This window comes from Hyposmocoma kahamanoa, unplaced genomic scaffold (genome assembly GCF_003589595.1).
Source record: "Hyposmocoma kahamanoa isolate Upper Pololo Valley unplaced genomic scaffold, ASM358959v1 100021, whole genome shotgun sequence".
Taxonomy (NCBI): Eukaryota; Metazoa; Arthropoda; class Insecta; order Lepidoptera; family Cosmopterigidae; genus Hyposmocoma; species Hyposmocoma kahamanoa.
This window is the reverse complement of record NW_020653200.1, coordinates 3,507,451-3,534,143: the sequence shown is the minus strand read 5'-3', so window position 1 is coordinate 3,534,143 and position 26,693 is coordinate 3,507,451. Positions and strand designations below refer to the sequence as shown.

Below are 26,693 nucleotides of genomic sequence, written 5' to 3'. Positions count from 1 at the left end.
CGCATCCCTCGTGGAAGATTGGCTTAAGTGGAGTTGCGTCAAAAACGTTTATTGCTCCATTAGATGCTGAAAAAATAATATAACGCACATCCTCTCCAGATCAAGTAATTCTATCGACTAATAAGTAGATATAGTTACAAGTAATGCAGAGGATGTGGGTTATATTTTTCTGTATCTAATGGAGCAATAAACATGTTTGACGTAACTCCACTTACGCCATTGTTCCACGAGGAGTGCGAAATGGTCGCTCGCTATGACTGTATGTTTTGTCTAATATAGAGCCATAGAAAACAATAGTTTTCTACCAAAGTATTGTTTAATAATTTAATTCTTTTATAACATTACAAAACATTTTACCCTTAAAAACTGACCGATGAACAAATTAATTACCTTAATTAAACAGACTCAATGGAATAGAAATTTATCAAGTCATTATTGCATGTTTAACCCAATTTTTTTGAAAATGCTACATTATTTTTAAGGAGGAAAAACAGCAATATCATCACTAATGAATAGCACGCCGCGTCAAAGCGCGCGAGGCGACGCTTTTTCTAGTAGTACATACAATACAATTGATTTTTCACATTATAGTTATACAATACATATATATAATTCATTAATCAAGAGAATGTCAATAAAATGTACGTAATTGAAAGTCAAAAATTTAAATTGAACCTTATGCTTTTATTTTAAAGCGAGCCTATGTGGTACCACCGCCAATGTGCTTACTTTCCGGCGAGGTATGTACGTGAATTGCTTATTTTACTGAAGAATCCGCGCAAGAATATAATTATACAGTCACCATTAAAATGATCTGTAACGTCAAAGTAACCAATATTATCTACACATCCAATTTGGTCCGTGTTATCTAAAAGTTAAAGAGTACTGAAAATATCTGTATAGTGGACATAAATAAACTTTATGTCGATGACTTAAAGGTGCACTTGTAATTACGCGTACGAGCATCTGAAGTGAAACTATTTTCAAGAATTACGTACACTTTATAAACTTTTTTCATACAAGAATTAAACCTGTACAGCGCTGTGGTACCGCGACAGAGCAACACACGATAGATTGCTTAAAATTTAACATCAAATCACACAACACAGCAGTAATCATTCGATCTAAATTACATAGAAAAAGAACGGAATGAACAATGTATAGCGTTGAACGGTGATTGCATTCCCGAGCGGCAGCGCGCGGGCGGCGAGTTAGCGAGAGGCTGCAGATGCCCCCCACCCCGAATCCTAGTCTTCTGACATGAACGAGTTCTGTGACTTGAGCTCCTCCAGTCGCAAGATCTGCTGTCGCAGGTACATTATTCTGCCGACAACAACGCAATTCCAGCATTAGTGCCGCAATTACATACACGTTACATTAGGGTAAACGTTATTTAGGGTCCACTGAAAATCACAGCCTTCACAGCGTCACAGCCTTTTCCCGACGGTGATATTAGCAGAGTGGATCTTTTTACATACGCCACAGCCGAACACATGACATCTATTTAGTACACAATAGTGTTGACTATGTTTGTGGTCATTTCATTACCTATGACTAAGATTTTATTTTTAATTTATTTTATTTTATTTTTTGTTATTCTTTTTTTTTTATTTCTTACTGTGTATTATTGTGTTGTGGCGTTATGTAATAAATGGTTTCTACATATTTAGTATATAGTACATATTATAAAGTCGTGTACTTACTTTTGCTCCTGTAAGGTAGCCTGTATTTCCGTGTGGCGGACGAGCGAACGCGCGCACTTCAATTCTGCAGAAACTCTGGTACACTGCAGACATCCTAGCTGATATGCTTCCTCGGTAAACTTGTTAGCCTACAAAAGAAAACAATGTAAGATTATAATAAGAAAACAACGTATTGTACTCAATAACAAGAAACTTCATGGGTAGCAACTTACCAAAGTCTGTGCGGCCCTCGTGAGAAATATAAAAAAACACACAATTGAGATTGCTGAATGACATTTTAGAATTCGACTACGTATGAATAAAAATCGGCAACCCATTTCGAATTTGAAATATCTATCACCGAATCTTATCTATCACCGAATCGCCGTTCCACCTTCATTAAAACGCGAAATGTGGCTTTGTGCCATAGTTTGTCAAAATCCGGAACACCATTATTGTGTAGTATTGTCATTTGCCTGAAAAATCTTTAGTGCTTAGTAACTATTACGGTGAAGTGAAATGGCATGTCAAGTTTAGAGATTCATTAGCTTATTTTTATATGCACAGGCAGCAAGATTAGATCTACCGAGATATGTAAACAAATCTAAATACATAAGCAAAGGTCAATGGTGTCAGATAGCCTGTATTAGACTTTGGTTTCATTGTTGTTTTCTGATGACATTTTCACACAACAGTTGAGATTAAAATGTTTTTATAAATACTTTCCAAAATAACAGCCCGTCTACAAAAATGTAAAACTAGCAGTTATTGTATTTTAAATTTCTATACTGTACTTGTTTACAGTGAATATGAGCTGTGAAAGGTGGTTTTTACCATAAGAAAATGTAATGGGAAGCTGGTCACCACTATAAAAGAGAATTAAGCACTTTCAGAATATCTTAATTAACTGACATAGTTGTATCGATTCCTATTGAAACTATAGAAGAATTTAACCAATGGATGGTAATCAGTCAATTGCACACAAAATTCTATATCGATACCTTATTTTCTCAAACTCGTATCTTATAAAGAGTGATTATTCAGGAGATGGCAAAATTTCCTACTTATTTTAAATTTCGTATCAAGGGTTGTTAATTTCGATGCATTACTTTAAGTATAGGTAAAAGCCAGTGTGTGAATATGAAATAAATGTGATGTGAAACCAGCTTGCAACATTTGCATATACAACTTTTTTTGCATTTCAGTAACTTTGTGCTTTAGATGTGAGTTTGAGAAAGAAGGCGACGATATAGTACAATGGTTGAATTAACCGTTGAAAAAAAGACACTACTCTTTTCATCACTAAAGCGAAGAAATCAATTGTTCGATTTTTTTAAAACAACTTTCCTAAAGGTGAACATGTCATGTTAAGACGTTAGTCTTTATTTTAATATTTACAATTTTAACATATTTTATATTTTACTCAGTTACGAATAATTTTATTAAATATTGTAATAATTCACAAAAAAATATTGAAGGCCAGAGTAAATTAAGTACAAATTTTGAATTATATATGGATGCTGATAAGCAATAACGTGTCAACCAACATGATCTAGTTTAGCGAAAATTTGACGTAAAGATTTTTTGTTGTTTTTAATAGTTTGTTCTAAAATTTAATAATAAATGAAAACTTGCTGCTATCACCTCAGGAATTATGAATTGTTGTGCTGTAACAAACCTACTTTATGTAACAGACGGCGTTCAGCCAGATTGTTTTCTTTTAGTTCTCTAAGAATCCGCTAGATGGCATTGACTCAATTGGCGTTATTTCTGAATCGCGGGGTTAAGATTTTCCCTACTCGAACACAATTTTGTTAATGTGCAGAGAAATCTGAGAATACAGAGAGCTCATTAAGGCAACCAGGAGTTGAGTCCCTTCTTGGGAACTGCTACCCGGATCTTCTGATATTTCGTACGCTCATACGAAAGATTATTGCTCATCATATAGGGTGAATAAACCTCATCTCGCGGAACGGTTTCCAGGAGTAAGTCCCTTCTTGGGAACAACTGCCCGGACCATACGCATATAGGGTGAAATTGTATTGGCGACATACAAAGTAAAAATAAAAATCTTCTGAACAATTTGGAGTTTCACTTGGCTTGTTTTGGTAACCTCATGGAAGAGAGAACCACCTTCCTTTACAGTGCTTTATTACTATGATTCCATCTATGATCTCAACAACAACAAGCACAACAGCAGAATTTTTCATTTTACCTGTAAATTTTAGAATAAGCTATCAAAAACAAAGAGAAAATCTTCAGGTGCCATTTTCGTGATTGTCATGTTGGTTGACATGTTATTGCTTATCACCATCCAATTGTACAAAAATTTAGACTAAGAAATGGAAAATTAATTTTCTTTATTATAATAAATTTTCTGAGTTGAATTGAAACTCAAGGGTCAAATTTGACGTGCTCTGGATTATGTACTAGGAAAAAAAACCTAATAGAAGTTATGTAGTACATACATAATATACTGTAGGCACTGATAGCTTTGAACTACTGGGACAGAAATTCGTTTTTCTTTTTCACTGCTGTTATCAATTTATTTGTTTGGTCCAACTTCCAAGTTAGTGGTAGAAATTTTTAAAATTTCCTGTTTGTTTGCCCGGTGTATTAGCAATTATAACACATCTCGATTTGTTAATGCTCTCAAAATGTGTAGGAAGTTGTTAAGTGTGACAAGCGTCTGAGCCGCACATTCTCATTTCTGCCACAATGATGGCTGCTGTCAATTTTGTAACTCCAACACTAAAAGTGCACGGGCTGAATAACGCCTTTCCTATACTATTTTGAAATATTCCGTATATAATAATTGTATTTAAGAATACATAACAATTAACGGTAATATTATTGTATTAATATAATTGTTTGGGTTTCTAAACTACCTATTACATACTTGAAATTATCATATAAAATTTTTAGTAGCAGTGGTGCTCCTTGTGAAAGAGTGTCCAGGTTAGTACTGCCACTTTACTTATTTCTACCCCCAGCGCACGACTTGTTCGTCCCCTCAGTTGGTATTATAGACAAAAATGGAATAGACAACATTAGTCCCACTCGGCTATAGACATGTTTGTGTCCAGTTCACGTAATTTTGGTGCAGCGGTAAGCACGACCATAGATGAAATAAACAAACTGTTACTTCAGTAATGCAGACAAAAACACAGATTTCAATCTTACGGAAATTTTGACAGTTAATGAACATCTACGTGCGTGGTTCATCTTACAAAGTTATTTTATTTATGTTACAATCAATTAATGACAGTATTTTCAGGCAAATGCAAGTTCAATTAGAAAATTATCAAGTTTTCGGCTAAACAAAATTCGGTAATGTTTAGAATTTATGTATTTATTGAATAAAATATAACGATGAAGGTTGCCGCTGAGCGATCATGCAAGTATTCATTTTACTTGGACTTACCTGTTTTTCTAAAATATCCGCTGGCCAACCAGTGACGTGCCCCGTAAGATCTGAACGCACGTAGTTCACTAAGGAGGGAGTCAGCATCGGCGGCGCGTGGTGCAGCGTTCCGCCTACCACCGACGAATAGCTCCCCAGGCACTCCACTGTGCAACACGTTGATAAGTTTCAAAATTAAAGAAATATTTAATTGTGCATAAAAAGCAGTTCGTATCTCTATAAAAATAAGGATATTATCAACCGAAAAAAATAATGTTGCGCTACTGCGTAGTAGGAAAGGTCAGTCAATACTAACTCTTTCTGGGCAAAGCAGTATCCAGATGCAAGGGCGGCGCGTGGGGATCCGTATTCTCAGAATGCGTGGGTGTTGGGGGGCCGGCGTCTCGGTGAGGGGTACCAGAGCCGCTTCCTGCGCCGCTCACGTCGCAGGCTGGCGACGCGCCGCCGTTGTTGGCGGCTGTGTTCGAAGGCGGCACTCCGCTCGACACGCTGGGGCCAATTGTATTCGTCACATTGGCGGAAGTGGCCACTATACGCGGCAATGCTGCTGCGAGCAGTGACCCGCTCTAAAAACACAAACATTTGCATTTTAATTACTGTTTATATAAATCTATGTATTATTATATTACTTCATGTAAAAGTTCAATCCTAATACACACAGTTTGATTTGAATTGTCCAAAACTACTACAGGAGGAACTGCATTGTTTTCAGAGTTACTGCGAGCTGTGGAATTTGGTTCTCGGGTTCCGTACGAGTTTTCTGACAGAGGTGTACTCCTATCTGGCGATATGTCCATGTCCTGCAGGGACTGGCCATCTGTAAGAAGAGCATAGTTACCAAATAGCAAATATTGCTATGATAAATATAGTGCGAGAGAGAAGCATTGTGTTTAGTGATGGGCAGCCGGAAACTTTCCTAAATTGGAAACTTTCCAGTCTGAATGTTTCTTGAAATATTTCGGAAACATTCTCAAAACGCGAAATTTATGGAAATTTACATATTTACTTTGCATTTTTACTATCGCATATTCAAGAAACATTTAAGAAAAGTTATAGTTCTATATCATGGTTGTAAAACCAAAATACTTTTTTTGAAGGAATCGGAATAAATAAGTAAATTTCCGTAACTTCTCTTAAATGTCCATAAATTGCATGGAAAGTTTCCTGGAAATTTCATACTCATCAAAAGAATGAATGAAATAAATATTCGTAATCCACTTAGATTTTGCCACTTTTATACCGTATATGTATTAATAGTTAATATGTTGAAATTAGGGTATTAAATTTGGCACAGGAATCGTTTTCATGAACCAAATAACGTTCTTAAATTTTTTAATTAAAAATTTAAGAACGTTATTTGTTCTGATAATATATTGTTTGAGAGATTTAGAAATAATATTAAAAATAATGGTGGAATAATTTCTTTGGGCAAACAAAATTGGGCCAGATGACCAACAAAATTTTGACCGTACCATCAACTTTTGCAGCAGTGGAACGATCGTTTTCAACATTTGGGAACATACACACCACTAAACGCAACAAATTAACAACAGACAGGGCTGGAAAACTAAGTTACGTTTCACACAATTGGCGACTTTTAAACGCTCCACATAAAACAGCGAAGATTTCAGATCGATGCTCAATTGACCACCTGAACGCTGACATTGATTTGCTAACAGAACCTTATGTATGATAGAAATGAGGACACATTATCAGTAGCTTCCTGTTCAGATACGACATCATGGAGCAGTGATGAGTTGCATACAGATTAGTATTAAGTTTTATATTTTATTTTGATTCTTAAGTTTTTTAATCCCAGTATTTTTCATAATTAAGAACCAATCTGTGATTTTGTTATTTGTTCTTGAGGTACCTATTTTAATTATAATTGTTGATGTTTGAGCACTGAATAATTTTACTATAATATATGTTGATTATTTTGTAAATTGTTATTGTTGATTATATTTTAAAACTTTATTGGTCTACAAAGTGCGACAAGCTTCTTACATACCTATTGTATAGCATTTTTTTTTATTATTCAATTTCAATTATTTAATACAAAGTTTTAAATCACCTTTGTTATGCATTATTTTGATCCCCACATTAAAATTATCTATAAAAATATAAAATAATGAAGAAATTCTGAAAAATTTCCAAAAAGTTTCTGAAATATTTCGTGGGAAGTTTCTATGAAATATAAGGAAATTTAAGAAATTTTGCAGTATTTTCACCAAAATGGATTTCTGTGGTATTAATAAGAATTAAAATGTGTCAATCAACTTAACTTCAAAATATTTCTTCATATGAAAAAAAACGTTTTTGCACCAAAGTATTCAACTTTTTATGTAAATTTCGCATTTGCGAAACATTCTCGCAATGTTTCCGAGAATATTTCCATTTTCGGAAATATTCTCGGAAATTTACCAACCCTAATTGTGTTCAACATTTTGTTTATTTATTCTAAGAACAAAAATCGGGGTAGTATCGGGAACGGCGTATTCGATCAGGTGGACGCGCCGCCTATACTTAACGTCACCGCTTATCGATCGCGCTCGAAATCATCTACTAGTACCTTGTAATACGGATTACTGGGTGTTCTATCATTATAGATTAATGTCGATAAGATTAAGATTACAAATATGTCAACCTTAGCAATTCACAAAATGTTATGGCGTGCACGACTTTCAATGGTTGTGCCTAACAAATAGGTGTTTATGAAGTAGGTATCAAAACTGAAGGTTCTTATTTTGGATATCAACGCAAATATTCTTAGGTCACTAACGCACAACTAGTCACCAGTTTTGTATACGGAAAAAGTCTATTACGAATTTGAAAATAACATTGATAAGTTGCTTGTTTTGTACGAAATTACATTTTTAACCGACTTAAAAAAAGATACGGTTCTCAATTCGACTTTTTTTTGTATGTATGTTACGCGATAACTTGTGAGCAGTAATGATAACGTGTGAAAAGTTTTGATGCTTATTTTTTTAGTTTTGTTTTGATGCTTACTTGCCGACTTTGATGATTATTTTTTTGTTGGAAAGAAGATACCTCAGTAGCGGTCCCATTTCAATTTGAAGAAAATATTCCACCTCTAAGGGTGCATATTAGGAGATGAATGACATTTGAGGTCCGTTTTTTTTAGTACTCTGTACTGAGATTACCTAGTTTGGAGGTTGACTTGATAAACATAAACACGCTGTATTAGTAATTCTTCGTATGTGGCATTCGATTAGGCTTAGACTAAACTAAATTTTATTTTGTAGGCATATTTCTTAATTTGTTTTCGAGCGTTTCCCTAAAAATTCCCTATTTTTAGGTGAATTTCTATCAAAGCCAAATTGAGCGTTTTCCTAAAAATTCATTGATTAATATACACAATACGAGTTTCCCAGTTACGGTGGGGGCGGACATTGCCTGGTGCGATTTACCATGCAATCACGGGCTTTTGTAAATTGTTTAAGTATATAGTGAGGTTCGATTTAAAGCGACGTTTGTCGAAAAATTTTAGTGCATAAGAATCAATACTTTATTTTCCTAATAGTTTTTTTTTTTAATTGTAGTTGTCGATATAAGAGCATTCGCTTACCTAGTAGCTACCTATCGATTAGGCGCACACAAATCCACGGACTATTTAAGTAAGTTGTTATTTGGAAATAACAAAGTTGTTTGAAAAGAGTTGTCTGTTCTCGGAACTGTCAATTTGCTCTAAATAGTGGATTCGCAGCAAAGTATCCCTACGCGCGAGCATTATTATTCTGGTCGTCACACAAAGAAATGGCAACCGAAAACAACTTGTTTAACCTATCAGCATGAATGTCATACTTTTGACAGATCGTGGAGAATAGAGAGAGAGAGAGAGAGAGAGAATGGAGAATATATAAGATATCTGTAATACTCCGAGCAGTAAACAGGATATTTGTATTTCTTTTTTGGTGGTTTTGTGCTTCTGTACTCAGCGAAAGTGATTCGCGCCTAACTCATTATTGCTGAACTACATGTTAGTAGCCATCGTACTATATTCTATCCAATTATTTATTATCCAAGTAGAATTTCAACCGTCAACTTTATAACCACAGCTATAACTAAATGCGCCAAATGTACTTTTGTATCAACTAAATTGTCATTTTGTAACGCATATCAAAGAGGGTGAACGAGCACATTCTTTTTGAAATAGTTTGTTATTTTATTCTTTCAAATTTTGTACTCCTTTTGACTAGACATGGCAAAAACGGCTGTTTGTTAATAATTCATTATACTGTTATGCGAGTTTTCAACTTGTTATTGTATTGTATTTATAGAATTGTTATTGTAAACTGTTGTCAGAAAACCTGTTATTCTGCAGTTTTCAAGTTTTGCATACATTATGACATTGTGAATGAATATTACGTAGTGTTGCGATGGTTACATTTATTACATTTTTCGTAACTTCCTTTTGAGGGAATTCAACTATATTTGTTATTGAAAGTCCTAAATACTTTACGAACGCACCCAAAATAAAAGAAAAAGTAACTTAGATATGGTGCAAATAAGATGAAATTAATCAATTACTGGTTTTCGCTTGATTTTTCTGGAGCGTACTTAAACTAATTTTTAAAATGTAATTTTTACAAACAAAAATGTAACTTTTGTAGTTTTCGACTCAAGGGCCCTGGCAACACCACGGTAACATGTTGTGTAACCTGTTATTTGCTATTTAAACGCGGATAGTGGATGACTATCCTGCGATACACGCAACGAAATGAAATCTGCTACTGTTATAAAGCTATTCTAGACCACCGAAAACAGCAATTTTGTTTTGGTTTATTAAAACCAAAACAAAATGGCTGTTTTCGGCACCAGTAGTATTTAAATTGATTGACTGCCTGTCGAAATCGAATGTCAAAATCGTCATTATTACAATGTCATAAACCGTAAAATCGTAGTTTCAAATATGTGACTTTATAACAGTAAGATAATAATAAAGCATAAAATGCGAAAGAGAACTTTATGTTGTTCTTTGAAAGATTACAATCGTAAGATTTGCGAATCGTAGCATTGTCCAATCATCTGATTAGCGCCATTTCTCTCACTGCCTATTCGCTATTGCATACTTGCACTTTCGCGCGACGCAATCGCAACAGCTGAATAGCAGTATAACAACAGCAGTTTAGACAGTTCTTCGATAAGGAGCTAAATATTGCATAAGAATAATGCATTACGTAATCTGCTGTTGTAATAATAACCCCCTCTACTTTTGTCGTTTGTTTTTTATTATTCGTTGTTATCAATCGCTACATAAAATACCTTCCCGAAAAACACAAAATATTACTAATTTCTTCCCTTTTTCCCTCCGCAAGCATTCGCCAACAAAGAGGTCAATTATTTTATCGCAGTTTCGATGGTAGAATTTGTCTTTCTATCTTCTCGAGCATTTAGTACCACCATAGTCGGTAAATATGGCAAAGGTCATGCTTACTGCTACGAAACAAGTAAGTTTAAAAAAAAAATATTATACGGTATTGGGATTTTCATTTAGCATTTTTCCCTTCACAGAAACATTCAGCCTAGAATCGACAGACTGTAACTGACAGTTTAAATAAATTAACATCTATATGTAGTGACATATAGAAGTCAGTGGACTTTTTCGACCACGTGGTAAAAAGTCACAGTTAGCTAGCTGTGCCGACAACAAAGTCACAAATCGTAAAAAAAAATAGTGCAGCACTGAGAACAGGAAATTAGCAATTGGCTCGCCTGCGACTCGTTCTTCTATGAGACGTGTCCAGCAATTGAAATTTCCGGCGAGACTCGTGTAAGTGATGTAGTGTGTACAAGTGTTTTGTAAGTCGAGGCGAGAAAATAACTCAAAACTTGCTTAAAACATAAGTAATATTTGTTTATTTCTCTCATTATAAAAAAACAACAAAACAGAGCACAAATTAGTTAATATAAAATAGTCATACACATATTTTAAGCCCCTCGAGTGGGGTATAGTAGAATAATAATTGACAGGTTATTAAAACATCTTTTATATTAACTTAAAAAGTAGCTAAGATTGTAACTGAAATCGATTGAAAAGTGCGCCTAGATTTATTGACATAATGATGACTTTTGTCAAATAACCATATATTTTCAAAACTCTGAAGTAATATTTAGACAAATTTAACCCCCCTTTTTTTAGATTTATTTGGTTAGCATTTTTACTTTGAATATAGAACGCTCTTTTAATTTTCCTTAGAGGAAGAATATTTTTTTAAGAAAAACAACCTCAAAAGTTTGCTTATGGGCTTTCGTATTGGAATTACTTACACCTATTTGCCAAGATTTATTAAAATCGGTTAACGAAACGTGCGCGAAGCCAGGTTCAGGGGACGAATTTTGCCACCCTTAGTGGTGGAATAATTCTTTAAATTTAAATGGGACCAACACTGAGATACCCTCTTTCGAACCAAAAAGGATCATCTAAAATCGATTCACAAATGCCGGAGTTATCGCGTTTTAACATACAGTCGAATTGAGAACGTCCTCCTTTTTTAAGTCGGTTGATAATGTTATTATTTAACAACTACTTTTTTTTAAGTTCAATTATAAATTATGTCTTTATGGAGACGAGAGAAAATAACTAGTAGGATTGTTATTGTCTATCACATAAAAAAAATTTAGCTCGATACTCCACAAGTTATTCCTATTTCCAAAAATTATCAATTTGAGCCCACTGTGCGGCGGCAAAATGACAACCAATTCATGACACTAGTGTACTGAAGCGGCATTTTTTTTGACGCATCTTTTTATGATTTATTAATTGTATTTTACAATTTATTAATTGTATTATACAATTTGTAATGTCTTCGCTGCTTCTACTGCGTTGGAACTGTTTAATGACAACCAATCAATGTATCTGCTAGCGTGCTAAAACGGCATTTTTTGATGGACGCATCCTTTTATAATTTGTTAATTTGTTTTGCAATTGTATTTTGTATAATGCCTTCGCTGCTCCTACTGCGTTGTAACTGTTTACTGCTTGTAGATTTGTAAACAGGACAGAACTGAGTACACGTCAATGAACCCCATTATCGTATATTACTTATCAGCCTATCACCCTTTTAGCTCATTTGAAAAATAAATTCGTAATCCCAAGGAATATGGTATTCCGTATCAATTATGCAAAATGAATTCGGGTTGTGACCTACTTTACAGTAAAACCCAGAATTGTGGCTCTGACGCTAGGCTTTAACATAAAGTATGACGACACAAGATTTTAAAGTACGATAGGTCCTTGTGTTACATATTCGTTTAAATTTGTAGCTTACAACAGTTATATTTTTTTAAGTAACGCCTTAAGATAGTATGTATCATTCGCAAGGGTGAGGATCTGGTGAAGTGTAGTACAGGTGCCTTCAACAAGCAAAAAAAAAACTGTTAGTGTATCTTAAATTACTGAGAACCTTCTGTACGTGTTTTTGTCAAGAAATAAACATATTATTATTAGTAGTATTATAATTATTATACGCATTTATATGAATATATCGAATATTGGTATGTAAAGTGCTTATTTCAATGTCTTTTAGATAATTCTAATAGGATCTTCTACTATAAATTTCAAAACGTGCATAATCCTATACTTTTTAACCAACTCCAAAAAAGGAGGGTTAATCTTAGTACAAGTCTTAGTAAAGTAAAAAACCGAGCTCAAGTCTTTCGTCTCCTCGTTTGCCACCCTTAGAGATGGAATATTTTCTTCAAATTCACTTCTAAGGTATCCTCTTTCCAATAAAAAAAACAATCACCAAAATCGGTTCTCAAATGCCGCAATGAAACCACTACTGAGGACCTTTTCAACAAAAAAGAATCATCGAAACCGTTCCTTAAATTCCGGAGTAATCGCGTAATATACACGCAAAAAAAAACAGTCGAATTGCGAACCTCTTCTTTTTTTAAGTCAGTTAAAAAGTAGGTTGTCAATTCGAATGTTTTTTTTTGCGTGTATATTACGGGATTACACCGAAGTTTTTGGACCGATTTCGATGTTTCTTTTTTGTTGGAAAAGTCCTTAGTAGTGGTTCTATTCAAATTTTAAAAAAGATTCCACCTTTAAGAGTAACAAATTAGGGGATGAATCCGGTTTATTGGATTTCACCCACAAGATGTAACGAACACTGCGAAAGCGGCTAACTTCTGAGATCGGTTTTTTATATACAAAGTTATAATTATTATAATTTAATATTACATCTAGTTTTACAAATGTATTATTTACAACGTTTACGTATTTCGCGATTCTAACTTTGTAAAAGTGATATTAAGGAAGTTTAGGTATTATTCCAACTCGTGGGATAGTCGACAAACCGCAGTGATTGATTACAACGCTGCGACATAGCTTGGAACCTGACCGAAACACGAAGTGAGAAGATTGTTCATGTTTGAAAATTCTTTATTTACAAAAACATTATTTGTGCGCTGTAGTCAGACATTGCTTTGTGCTCTGTAGTCTGTTGTGCCAGTCAAAATAGTACCTTAACCTTCACAATGCCACACTCGCGGCACAGATTCGAGAAATTAAATTTTGTAAAATATTGTAAACTGGTAAAGTTTTTAATGTAATACTGATCTCGAAACAATTTATGTAAGACAAAAATAAAAAAATCCGAATTTAATCTAAATTAGTGTAACCAATGTCTCGTTTTTAAACGTGTCTTCTATAATAATAACGCACACACTCAACATAGTCCCGCAATAGGGAAACCCTGTGTTGTGGGTGCCATGGACATACACATTCGATAACCACAAATTACACCCAAAATCACGAGAACTAAATGTAGGCCATGCAAATATTTGTCCCGGCCCAGGAATCGAACCTGGGACCTCTGCGTGGCAGTCCGGCATGGTAATCGTTCGGCCACTGAGGCAGTTAAATATTTCTCACAGGCGACTAAAAATTCATTGCCCGTAAGTGAACCAAAAAAGAATCTAGAAACAATTTACCAACTTATTATTCATTTGTTGTAATTGTTTTCCTTCTTGTATTTACGAATCACGATAAGAACGGCGCAGATGAAAGTCCGTCAGGCCCCGCGTCATCTTTTGGTAAGTAATATGTTATTACGTCTGTCGATATGCGACCGTTGTTTCTTTTCCTGGTAACAATGTCAGTGTTACGAACATCGTCGTCGGTATCGGTTGTTATCTTATGGGAATTCTATACAGGTCTTGTTTACGTTGTTGTGACTGCGATTTATAGCAATTTAATTTGTCTAAGGTCACTGTACTCAACTGGTATTCAACTGTAACCTCAACTGGTATTCAATCTTTTCCCGTACTAATACGGTTTATTTTGCTTGGGTCGAACGGGGACACTGGCTTTATTTCAGAATTTATTTTTTGACAAACGAAATTAAAGCCATTTGAAAAATGTATATCGTGTACTATACGTATTCTATTTAGTGTTGATATAAAAAAAAAATCATTGGTATATGTAAAGCACCCACTGAACATAGCGGTTTTCTTGTAAATCAAAGTGCTTGATTAAATTTTCTGTTACGCGGAATCAAACATATTTGAGGTTGTATAGACTCTTAAAGCGGAATAAGTTTGAGCCCGTCCGAAAAAGAAAAGACGTTGCGCGTTATGCTTCCACTCGATCCGAGAAACGTATTTGTAGCTTTTATTACATGCACATAAAGCTTTTTCTGACCGGCTTAATGCGATATTTTTATGATACCAAATGACGGGACGAAAAAGTCGCGCGCATCACTCAGAGCTTTAAATCTCTACTATACATTTTCGTCTCTCACCCTGGATATATGTGTCGATCATTATTAAAGTGGTGTAGTCGATATTTTAAAACACATATTTTTTTGCTTGAAAGTATCACATTTAGTCATTGACCTACCAACAAATGGACGTCGGGTCTAATACAAAAACCACGAAAAAAATGTCCGAAGTTAACCTATACAAACGTATTGACATGTAACGAAATATATAAAACTAAAACATTTAATTTAAATTGTAACGTCATTGCAGTACTGCCTAATTTTGCTTGCAACAATTTAAGAGCCCAGAAACACCATATTCAGCTTCTGCTGGAAATTTAACAAAATTCACCATATCAGCTTCAACTGAAAATTACTTGAACACGAGAGTAATGGAGTAGCCTTTACCGTAAATATTAATTAAATTTTATAAATATCATTCTATCGAATTTTGTACAAATTCACTTAAAGAATTAATAAAGAGATGGGCAGATACATACATACAAATATTACTACAATTGTGAAAGTAAGCGTGTACTTTAAGAAATGTACTGATATTATATATAAACGTTCAACTCAAATATCCGTAATTCCGATTTATAATAAAACCGTTACGCTTTCGAATAATTTTGATGATTTTCACAAAGACAAAATTATCTTTTGTTTTGTAATCTTCCTAAAAAAGTATATTTCACATTATGAAAATTCGAGCTAACGTTATTTCGGGCAAAATGTATTTTCTGACTTCTGATAGGTAATCCCCAGCCGTAAAACTTATACAACAATATTAGTTAGATAATGCTAACGTTCAATTAGAAATATTAAAAAAAATAAGATTAAAATCAAAGCGACTCTATAGTTTCTTTGTTCTAAATATTTCAATTGTTTGTGGTTCGAACAATTGAAAATGACCAAGAAGTTTATTATAAGCTTCTTCAAATTGACGTAATGGGTCTCTTTCCATCTTTTGCGCATGCAATGTGTAGAAATAGGGCAATTAGGTATTTATTTCGTGTGCTTATGTAATTTATATTTACGATCCATTTATATATAAATTAAATACGATAAAACTGTACAAAATAACACTTTTAAATGAGAACTATGATAACAATATATTTGTTTAGTGAAAATATGATACAAAATCCTGTTTTTACACTTTAGTGCAGTAATTTTTACAAGTTATTATTATATGGTACTGCATGATTGACAACCGCGCTGTCAGTCGAACAAAGAAGACTGTTGCGCGATTGAGGCTGTGTATGCGATTTTAATGCCCTATAGGTGCGGACACTTTTTAGCGCGAACCCGACGTCCATTTACTGGTACGTCAATGCATTTAGTCATATCTTTCATTATGTAAGCGAAGGAACTCCAATAATTGCACTAACATCCCATAGATGGCATTACTAGGTTACTCAGAGAACTAAACACATTAATTTGCTAAAAGCTCATTATTTCTAAATTTAATTACAAGGACTTAATTCAATTTTATAATAAACGACACATATTATGTAAGTGGACAAGTCCCAGCCTTCAAAATCGGAATGCAGTAATATGGCAGTATAGTTCACATTACTGCTTGGCAGCAGTAATAGGTAAAATAGTAGTACTTCCCTGAACGAATTCTTTCAAAAGGAGCTACGAAAATTCAGTGTAGATAAGTGTGTGGTGATTACCTTACCCTGTCAATAAACAACTATTTAATTACGACTGTAACTCAACTGTTGTCAGTATATTAAAGAGGTTTTAAACTAAAACGTCTAAAAGCTTAGTTTATGAAAAACATCTGATGACAATCAACTCAATCTTTGTCTAAAATGTTAGTTGTTTAAAATTTTATAGCGACATTAATATTAAAGTTCAAAAGTCAAACCAGTGGCGTTACATGAACTCTTATTACAGTTCAGTATAGGTTCGTAACGACACATAAGTGGGATAGTGATATACACTTCATGTAGCGCTGTATCACAACGATTCATTTTAAGTCCTAAACTGAATCGTAATAAGAGTTCATGGTAGGCCACAGGTAATTGAGATTTTGAATATACAGGTAACATCTTTAATAAAATCGGCACGTCATTAAAAATGTTCACCTTTTGCGATTAGAAATTCTACAAAACGACGTCTAGAAATGTGCAGTTATGTGAACAGGTCAGGATCTGGAGGTCTACTCTCTTTCTTGAAAACGAAATTTCGTTAACGAGCGGTATTTAAACGAAGTTTCATCAATGACTTTACTCCACAGACTTATATCTAGATAGACGCCGCAAGTACAGCAATTTGTACGAAAACCAAGCGTGCCACATTTTTTGTACCCATTATGACGTCACAAGAACTATTTAGTGATGGAAACCTCCTTCCGCTCGCGCTAAATCGATTGATTGAACGGAATACGTGTGAACTCGCATATTCCATTCGATCGATCGAATCGATTCTAAATAGAATCATTTTTGTTCAAGTATTTGTTTGATTACAAGTAGTCGTAATAGTAATATAGTAGAACAATACTAGAATAAGATAGTTAAGTGCTTTATTTTACTTGTTTTTAAAAAATGTTGATTACTTAAAAAAAACTAAGACTTGTAGTAAGTTCTTATTGGGGTGGCAGAGGGAAACCAGGTATTCTCCAATATGGTGGTTTTATTTCACAACATATACTTACAGTTCTGGAGGTACGTGCAGTGGGAAAGGACTCCCCTAATCGACACGTAGTCGAGGACCCATACACACGTTCCAATTAGAAAGCGGCTCAGGGTGCAACAACTAGAGGTGGGTGATAAATAACGTCACGATAAAAAAATCACGATGATCCGCCGGCAAACAGTATCACCGTGACTCGTTCCGAAGGAACGACGTTCCAAAGTCACATAGGTGTTCCTCCGTTCCAATAGCTATCCCCGTCACTCACGTCACGACGTACGTATTTGATACATTGTGACTGAGCGCGCCACTCGTTGTAATTCTTTTCAAATCGGGCCATTTCGGCGATGGGAGTGAATGAAATAGGATGACTTTCTTTGCTCACTCACAAGGTTCGCAGGTGCTTATTACTACTAGAAAAGGCGGATGAAAAAATCTGCAGCAGTTATTATAAACCTATTTATGAACAAAGTAAAATATTTTTGCATATTTGTTTTATTATAGGAAGAATTGGTATTTTATATTTATGTACTACTTGGTACTTGGTGTAACGGGCTAGTGTCCGCAACTCGACGTCAAAGCGCCTATTTTGCGTGTATATATTAATATATGCCTATTGTATATTAATATATATATTTTGTATATTTATGTATAATCTACTTTGTGTATTCTACTAGAAATATAATTACATTACACTTTATTGCTATTTTTAACAATCCAAAGATTCGCATTAAATAAGTAACAAACAAAATTACATTAAAAAGAAAATCAACTTTTTGAATGGAATTGAAACTTATTACAAAGGGAGCAAAAACTTAAATCATTTTATAAAAAACGGCTATAAGTATTAGAAAGAAGCCGCTGGCTGAAACCGTACATCGTGATGTAAGTTATAGGGGTGACAAGGTAGCGGAAGTAACAGTCGTGACAAAATCACGATGATTTATCACTGTGATTTTTTTGGAACCGGAACGACAGTCACGGCGATAGAAATGTAACGCTATGCCCCAAGTCTAGCAACAACTAGTGCAACGTTCTAAAGCGCAGTTCCAATAAGGAAGCAGCGCAGTACGTTCAACAGTAACGATCTAAAGCGGAGTTCCAAACAAGAAAGCAGAGCTAGATGCGTAGTAAGTTGGATTCCATTCACGTTTGCATCGCCGCCAGTAGTCATTCCGCGAGGGAAAATCTTAACACCGCGATGCAGAATTTGCTATTTCGACGCCAGTGTCATCTAGCGGTCCGTGACGGAACTAATATGAGTTGTTTGCCTGTTATGTGATTTTGTTTGTTTTGTTTTGTTTGTTTGTTTTTAATTGCCTTCAAATATTAAAATATTGTCCTTCCTATAAAATGAACTATTACATAATCTTTTTGTAATAGGAGATCTTATCGATTAACTTAAATAATGAAAACGCACGTAAATATATGAACTTACAGCCATAATTAATTTTACTAGATGTATTTCTGTTGGTAATTGATCAAATTGATGAATGGTGATGATGTCAGCAGTAACAAATGAAAATGTTACTGCTGACAAAATATGGTAAAATCTTAGGTTTACTTAATGACGGCCTCGTGTGAAATTTTTGTGATTTGTTTATTATTTCTCGGATTTATTAACTATGCTACTCTGCAGGTTTGGATAGCATCTTAGGTGAGATAAACTAGACCACCTTCGTCCTTGAAAGCAACGAACTCATACGAATGACCAACTCCAGTTTTTTGTAAAGACAGCGCACTGTGGATTCATTGCATTATATATTTTTTGTATTACTCGTACTACATATCCGGCGATGTATGTAATTACTTGCTCATTATATTCGGACATTCGAGGCAACGTGCTACGAAAATTATCGAAATTACAGATACTACTAATAATAGATACCACAAAACTGAAAAAAAAAACCGAAACGTTACTAAACGTTATGCCAAAAGAGTTATAGAATATTTTTATAATATTGCTAGGGTCATAATAATTTTCGTCCCTTTGTTTTCAAAATCGATCAGAATCGAGAACAGTGTTGTCTAACGTACCTATACCATCACTAAATGTTAAATTTGGCTAAAGAAATGTACAAGCGGCCGTACCACGAAACTTAATGTATTATACAAAAGTGCGTTCGTTCGATATTCATGCCGTATTAACAAAGTATCACAAATATATCGCACCAAGTAAAAGCCGCAATGTATTACAAATCATGAGGCATACATTCGGTTGCATATTTGTTTTATCGGAATTCATACAAAACGAAAATAATTATTTTTAAAATAAATTATGCATCTTCTGATTACAAAATCACTTGCCCGTGGAAGGAAACGTCTCTGTGTACACGTTTACCCACAGTTATGGTGCTTTTGCAGTTTATAATGGCACAATTATCCATTTTTCGCGTTGTTATCTACGACAACGGTCGAACGCGTTCTGAAGTGTAGCAGCGGCAACTAAGTGAATTTCACTTAGTTTGCACAACTTACTTTGGGCACGCGAAGTACGTACACTTGCGGCGTCTATCTAGATATACAGGCTGTATATTTGAAAGTGAGACATATTCATACATGTCATAGTAAATCATGTTACAACTTAACATAGACTAAAATAAAATTAGGATATGGGATAGAACAAAAATTAAATCAACAAATGTGTTTTGAAGTGTACTTAGGAATAAACCGATTCCCTTTACGCTTGATTTCGAGTACAATGTGAATACTACCAAGCGAGTGCCGAGTGAGACAGCAACAATAACAATGATTTCACATTTACGTTTTAGCTTATGTTAATTATTTTTTACTTGAACTATCATCGAAATGTTTTACGTACTAAAAAAGATAAGTTTATGATTTAGTAACTAGTTATCATTTAATAAGAATTGAGGTTTTTGGCGTAGTTAAAGATGTGAAATCAAATTATTTACAATGATTGATTTTTTAGTTATTTACAGTTTATTTACTTACGTGTTACGGAGCAAGTGGTCAAAATGTCCACCGTTTTCCACAATGCACAGCACGGCAAATTTACTATGCCGTTTTAAATTGTACAACACAAACACATTTTGTCTCACAGTATAAAATGCTGAGATAATCCTCTCACGCAACACTTCGACACTGTTCACCTCCTCCGCGTAAACTCCGATTTGGGAACATTTCAATAGCTTGCCTCACACTATCACCACTTATTGCGCACCGTCTCAGTCAATTCGACGTTAGAATAAATATCCATTTTGCGGCGATCGGGCGAGCGGAAGCACAAATAATTTACGTGTCTTCGTTAGATCAAGGTTGTGCGTGCACTGTCTGAAGTTGCAAACAGCAATTTCGCGTATGCGCCCGCGCCCCCACCCCCCCTACCTGTGCTTTGTTTTTCGCTGCCGTGTCGCCTCCCGCCGCTGCGTTGGAGCAATAATAGTGATGTGCATAGATTTCGTTGATAACTAATGTTGTTCTCAAGTAGTAGACGACAAAAAAAAAATAAAAAAATATTTTTTGTAAAGTTTAAGTTCATTAGTTTATTATTTCTTTGGGTTCAAAATCAGGAATATAACGCACTCTATAAGTATGTCCCACTTTCAAATATATAGCCTGTATATCTGTATTTTACTCTAATTCTTTATCGGCAGGGCCCATGTCGGGCCCAAGAATTTCGTTGGCATTTACAGTTTTCGTGAACGACTGGAATGAATGATATGGTGTAGGTATTTTTTTATGTCAACTACGATAAATTACGGTTTTTACTTTAACTTAAAATTAATACAATCGTTTTGCTTTATTTTTTAATTTTACATTTAATATGTAGTTCATTAAGCATTTATTGTAATATTCATGCAGAAAATACAAAGAAAGAAATAAAAAAATATTTTTGACTTAATTAGCCGAGACGCTATAAAAACTCATTGTTATCAGATTTATTTGAAGAGTACTATTTCATGCAAATTATAGGTGGCAAAAGTATGACAACCAAAAATTTCCTTATATTAGAAGCTATATTCTGTATATTCGTATTCTTTGTAAACTTATGGTACATAATATTTACAAATAAATATGAAAATGAAGGCATTTTGAAGCTCTGGTGAAATTTCTCGTAATCATTATCTCCTAAAAAAGCAAAATATATAACGCAGAGGGCCAACAATTAATACGGGAATCAAAATCTTAAATTAGTGGTTTACATAAAGAAATTTATCGTCCAATAAGCTCTTGAAAATGAAGACGGAAAAGAAAATCGTGACACGGGGAAAAAAACATGAAAACTCGTCTTATAACACAATCATCCCAAGATTGGAGAAAATTGGTAATAAATCGTGCTTTTGAGATATTCATTTAGTGTAATTTGGTGTATTTGTGTTAAAACTGAATATTAACTGACACTTATTATTAAATCACTTTATTTCCAGATCTTTGAGACAGCCATTGAAACATACGTAAGGTGTCGTAGTAGTAGTAGTAGCGAGAACTCAATCACTACCAAATGACGGGTTCATGATAATAAGTCGTATTGGATTTCCCGGCGTAGTCCCTAGATCTGACCCCAATCGGACACCTGGGCATTGGAAATGCTGGGGGTTCAATGACATAATATTAGCAACAAGTAAACAAAGTTAAGAAGGAGTAGTGCTCTATGCCTGTGTACTAAGTTTTCGATTAATAGTGGATTATATTCAAAAATAACAACACAAGTCTTTTACAATTACAACAAGTATGAAGAGAAAATTTGCAAGTGTTGTTTATGAAAGCAGGGAGTGAGGTTCGGTAGCTACAATTGTACGCCTTTTCATCTAAAAATATCTATTTTCGTGGTGGTTCTGTCTTAATATGCGTTTTATTTCTTTACCAAAGATCATATTAAAATTTCAATAGAATAATATTCCACGAGTGTGGAAAGCTTGCTGTAAATATGCGCCATCGAATTAGTTACAGCTGTGGTTGCAAATAAGGGAGGGCGTTCAAAAAAATAAAAGGAATACGATCTCATTACATACATACTATCATATCTTTTACTAGAATAGGCATCGACTATACACCTCCGCTCGTTACACACTGACATATCCCTAAATGACCGTAAAGGAAAAATAACTCTAAATGATCATCACTAGCTACAGATTTCTTACAACGATATGACTTATTTTTATTTTACCGACGTTTCCGAACAATCCATCAGTCAACGTTTGACCAAGGAGTGGCTAACTGTTTGGATATATCCGAAAATACCTGTATATATATATATCAATACCTGTACCCTGAAAGTAGTCATAATCATTTATAAATGAATAACCGCGATTTTTAAATCATATTAAATTTTTCATACACGCTCATCTGTTAGTGTTACTTTTGACCAGGCCCTCTTTTTAATTTTAAATAACCAATCACAAAGTATTGTTGCTACGGTATTCAACACTCATTCTGGACATGGCTTTGTGCAAAAGCATAGAGGCTTGAGCTAATAAATTTGTACTGCAGTTTTGTTGGACAGATAACACATGCAGTGAATGCATACAAGATGAATACGGCTTTGTATAAAAGTGTCGAGAAATGGGCTAGTAATTTTTTAAAATAATACTTATTTTTTATCAAGCAAATGAAACTATAATATTAATATTATTTCATTAGATAAGTACTGATTCTAATGGTTAATGAAGCACGTTTAACCAATCTGTATCACGACGCCATGGATAAATAAATTTTGATATCTGTTATCAAATTTTCGGTAATTGGTATCTAATTGTAAACACATTTTTTTCCTTAAACTATTTATTACCCATAACATTCTACAAACGCTTCAAACTGCCAATAAAAAGGAAAATTAATTTCCTAATTAATTTTCAGAAGTGACAGATAAATTTAAGAATTGAGACTTTCTTACCTTTGCCCTCATGCGCTGTTGTTGCGTGTTTTTGTCTTGTTCGTTCATGTCCATCTTCCTCCCGATTGCCGACATTCCAATATCTATCTGATGAGCTATTGGTTCTTTTACTAGACTTTTCCAGTTCTCTTCTTCCCGATCGAGAGCTCGACCTTTTATCACGACCTACATAATATATAAACAACAATTGTTAATTACAAAAATATAAAAGCCGATTTCAGCAATAGTTTTTTTCAGAAATGTTAAAATTTACCACTTCTGGACGAGTAAGTTGGATCTTTGGATGATGTCCTCCTTGTGTCCCATTCCCTAGGCTTCTCCCACTGTGACACTTCACTGATACAGTTATAATAATACTTCTTTCCAGATGAACTAATGTGTTCTGACCATTCACTTCCAGAAGGTACATTTGCAGAAGGTGCACTTCTCTTGTCATATTTACTACTCCTACTAACACTAATGTTCATGCCACTAGTCCTACTCTTTTTCTCTGATTCACTTCGTTCATGATTACTTCGCTCCCTGTCACTTTCTTTGCTACGTTTCTCCTTTGGTGACCTGACACCATCTGAAACTAACATTTTAATTTTACTTTCAACTGATTTGATATGCTTAGGTAATATTAAATAACAATTCGCTTGCTATATAGTAATCACAAATTATGCAAGTATATCAGTAAATATTTTCGCAGAGCCCAAAGCATTTAAATATAAACTTTTTAACTACTACAGTCCTAATGTAAGTTTGAAAACCATTAATAAGAAACTATAAAATAAATTTGTGCAGTTGGGGTCTTTCAACTTCAAAAGTGCTATTGTTGGAAATGCACGTAGTGTACACATTAAGGAGCAAAGCGAAGCAAAAGGCGAAACCATTTTGTTTGTTATGTGCACAAATTACATACTTAAATATCTGTCTTTCAAATATGCTATTGGTGAATAAATATCAAATTAAAACTCTGTATTAATTAGTAAGCTAAGTTACAAAAACAGCTAATACACTCCCAGACTCATAAATCGAGCAACCTGGCATTTTCAGTACTAAATGCCCTAAGCAATACCAGGGAAAAACTTTTTCTTCGACAATAACACTACTTTTGTATTCTAACCCATTAAGACATTAAGACAAAAATGCAAGGTGGCTCTAATGTGTCTGGGAGTATATTTTGTTGAAACTTTTGTGTACATTTCATTTAGTACTTTCAAAACAGAGTTAAATATTTTCGAAATAATTAAGAAATCAACTCCACATTTTTGGCAATTATCACACACACTGTTTTAACAAAAAGAAAATTTCAGGCATGTTTTATATTTGTAACAAGAAGACTTTATGCAATTATCATTTTTCTCTATTTAACCAACATTATTAAATTAAGCAGAAATTTAATTGTCTATGTTCATAACTAAAAATTAATTTACTTGTTTATATTGTGATAGTAAAGCAATAGTAAACTAAGATATTTCAAAAACACATAGGCAAATATGTAAACTAAATCTAATATTTCAAATACTCTGAAACATGTTCTTAAATGATGTCATAAAGAGTTGTCAGCAGGGCAGAAATGTTGTATTGTAAGTAAATATTTACTACTAAAAAGTACAATTTTGTCAAAGATCAGCATCACAATATTTTTGTATTAAGTTTTTAGTAGTGCAACCCACATGTGCAAATAAATTGAGTAATTCACATTTTTTTTTTTTATAAAAATAAATGAGTCCTTTATGTTTGAGTGCAAAATAAAATGATTATAATTTTCAATAACTTTCAAAATGTAATACATAAATAAAATATTTATTCACAATGTTTTCTTGATTTTATACTAATTTTTAAAAATGTTCATACCATAGTATTTACAGTTCATAAAATTTTCTTAAAAATCAATTTTTATTTTGAACTGAGCATTTCTGGAAATTGGTTGCTAACATTTCATGCTCTATGTAGTCATACATATGTATAGAAAACAAATAAAACAGTATACATACAAAATAAGGAAACACCAAAGTATTATGGCAGCTTTTAGAATTTTTTAAATGACTGAAAAGCAATGTGTTAAGCTCCATAATAATTGAATTTATGAATATGTGACCAATTTACAGCGCATAGAAAATGTAACAAATAGGAATAATATACAACTTACCTGTGTACTTATTTCTAGAGGATTTGTAGTCTCTATCTCTCTCCTTTTCAGAATTTTTCGGTAGGTAAGAATTTCTAGATGTTGCATATCCTCGTTCATCGGCCACATGGCTGTAGTGGTGGTGGGCATGGCTAGAGTGACCAGAGTGTGCCGTGTGGCCGTGTGCCGACACATTGCCATTGGGGGATCGCAGCGGTGTGTACCGGTTGTCAGAAGAAACATACTCACTAGTAGTCCTTCTTTCCTTGGAATTTGTATACTTCTGTGCAGAAATTTTTAGGTAAAGCTCCTAACAGTTATCAATTATACCATTTTTTTATTTTTTTATTACCTACCATGTATATATATCTACTGCAAATTGTGCAAGTAGGTACAGTGTGATCTATACCCATTGCAAGTTGTAGTACACATTCTAATGTTTTGTTTACCTAATTAATACTAAAATACATAGCAACCTGAAGGAAGGTTAGTGTTCTATGCACTTAAAACGTAGACGCTAATGCTATTATGAAAATGATAAACTAAATAGTAAGCCCAACCATATATACCTACTAATTAGATTATCCCAGCTGCTAAAATCAAACACATATCCAAATAATATTCATCTTTATGAGCAATTACTATTACTATCGACCGAACACGTACGATAAAAACAGGAAAAGTGTAGTCAAGTACGGTTATTACGTAGAGAAGTACATATTTCAGACGGAGTTAGCCATATTCGTATGTAACTGTAGACGTAAAGATTACAATTGAATCGCTTTTATTCATTCTTACCTGATACGGATGGGCCGGATGCTTCTCAAAGTACCTGAAACCAGACATAAAGGATTAGTACAATACCTTGGCCCAATCTACAGAAAACTATCAATCGGCGACCGCCATCTACAGATTGTTATAGCCGAAGCATCTAAAATTGTATCATACCCATCACTTATTCGCTGAGGTTTCCTTGCATGCATTACCATCAATGCAAATGTACGATTTATTACGGCCTCAGTAACAAAATGCTAAACGAGACCACTGTCATTAAAACAGTTTTACAAAAGGCCGTAATATATCTTGATGGACGCCATGTCACATTCAAGAATCAAGACACTGAAGAAAGAGTCAATAGATCCGCGAAAGAGAGAAAAACTACAGACTGACGGGACTGACGAAAGCGAGTCAAATTGTCTATGGTTTCTTTTTTTGTGATCCTAATAAGGGTCGTATTCCAGAA

At 34.1% G+C, this 26,693-nt stretch overlaps 1 protein-coding gene across 4 annotated transcripts; it reads right to left on the bottom strand.

Moving 5' to 3' along the window:
* Nucleotides 1-248: 248 nt before the first annotated feature.
* Nucleotides 249-26,539, bottom strand: LOC113227353 (WW domain-containing adapter protein with coiled-coil homolog). Of its 4 annotated transcripts, none has more exons than XM_026460259.1 (11): nucleotides 26,399-26,539; nucleotides 26,249-26,282; nucleotides 25,472-25,733; nucleotides 23,588-23,902; nucleotides 23,335-23,499; nucleotides 5,766-5,923; nucleotides 5,402-5,672; nucleotides 5,107-5,252; nucleotides 1,916-1,921; nucleotides 1,704-1,831; nucleotides 249-1,323 (listed from the first exon to the last, which is right to left on the bottom strand). In XM_026460259.1, the coding sequence occupies exons 1-11, from the start codon at nucleotides 26,437-26,439 to the stop codon at nucleotides 1,248-1,250; spliced, it is 1,602 nt and encodes a 533-aa protein (XP_026316044.1). In that variant the 5' UTR covers nucleotides 26,440-26,539; the 3' UTR covers nucleotides 249-1,247. The 4 variants fall into 4 exon arrangements, with proteins under 4 accessions (XP_026316044.1, XP_026316032.1, XP_026316048.1 ...); XM_026460247.1 differs by having other exon boundaries at nucleotides 253-1,323; nucleotides 23,588-23,908; XM_026460263.1 differs by lacking the exon at nucleotides 1,916-1,921 and having other exon boundaries at nucleotides 255-1,323.
* Nucleotides 26,540-26,693: the final 154 nt, after the last annotated feature.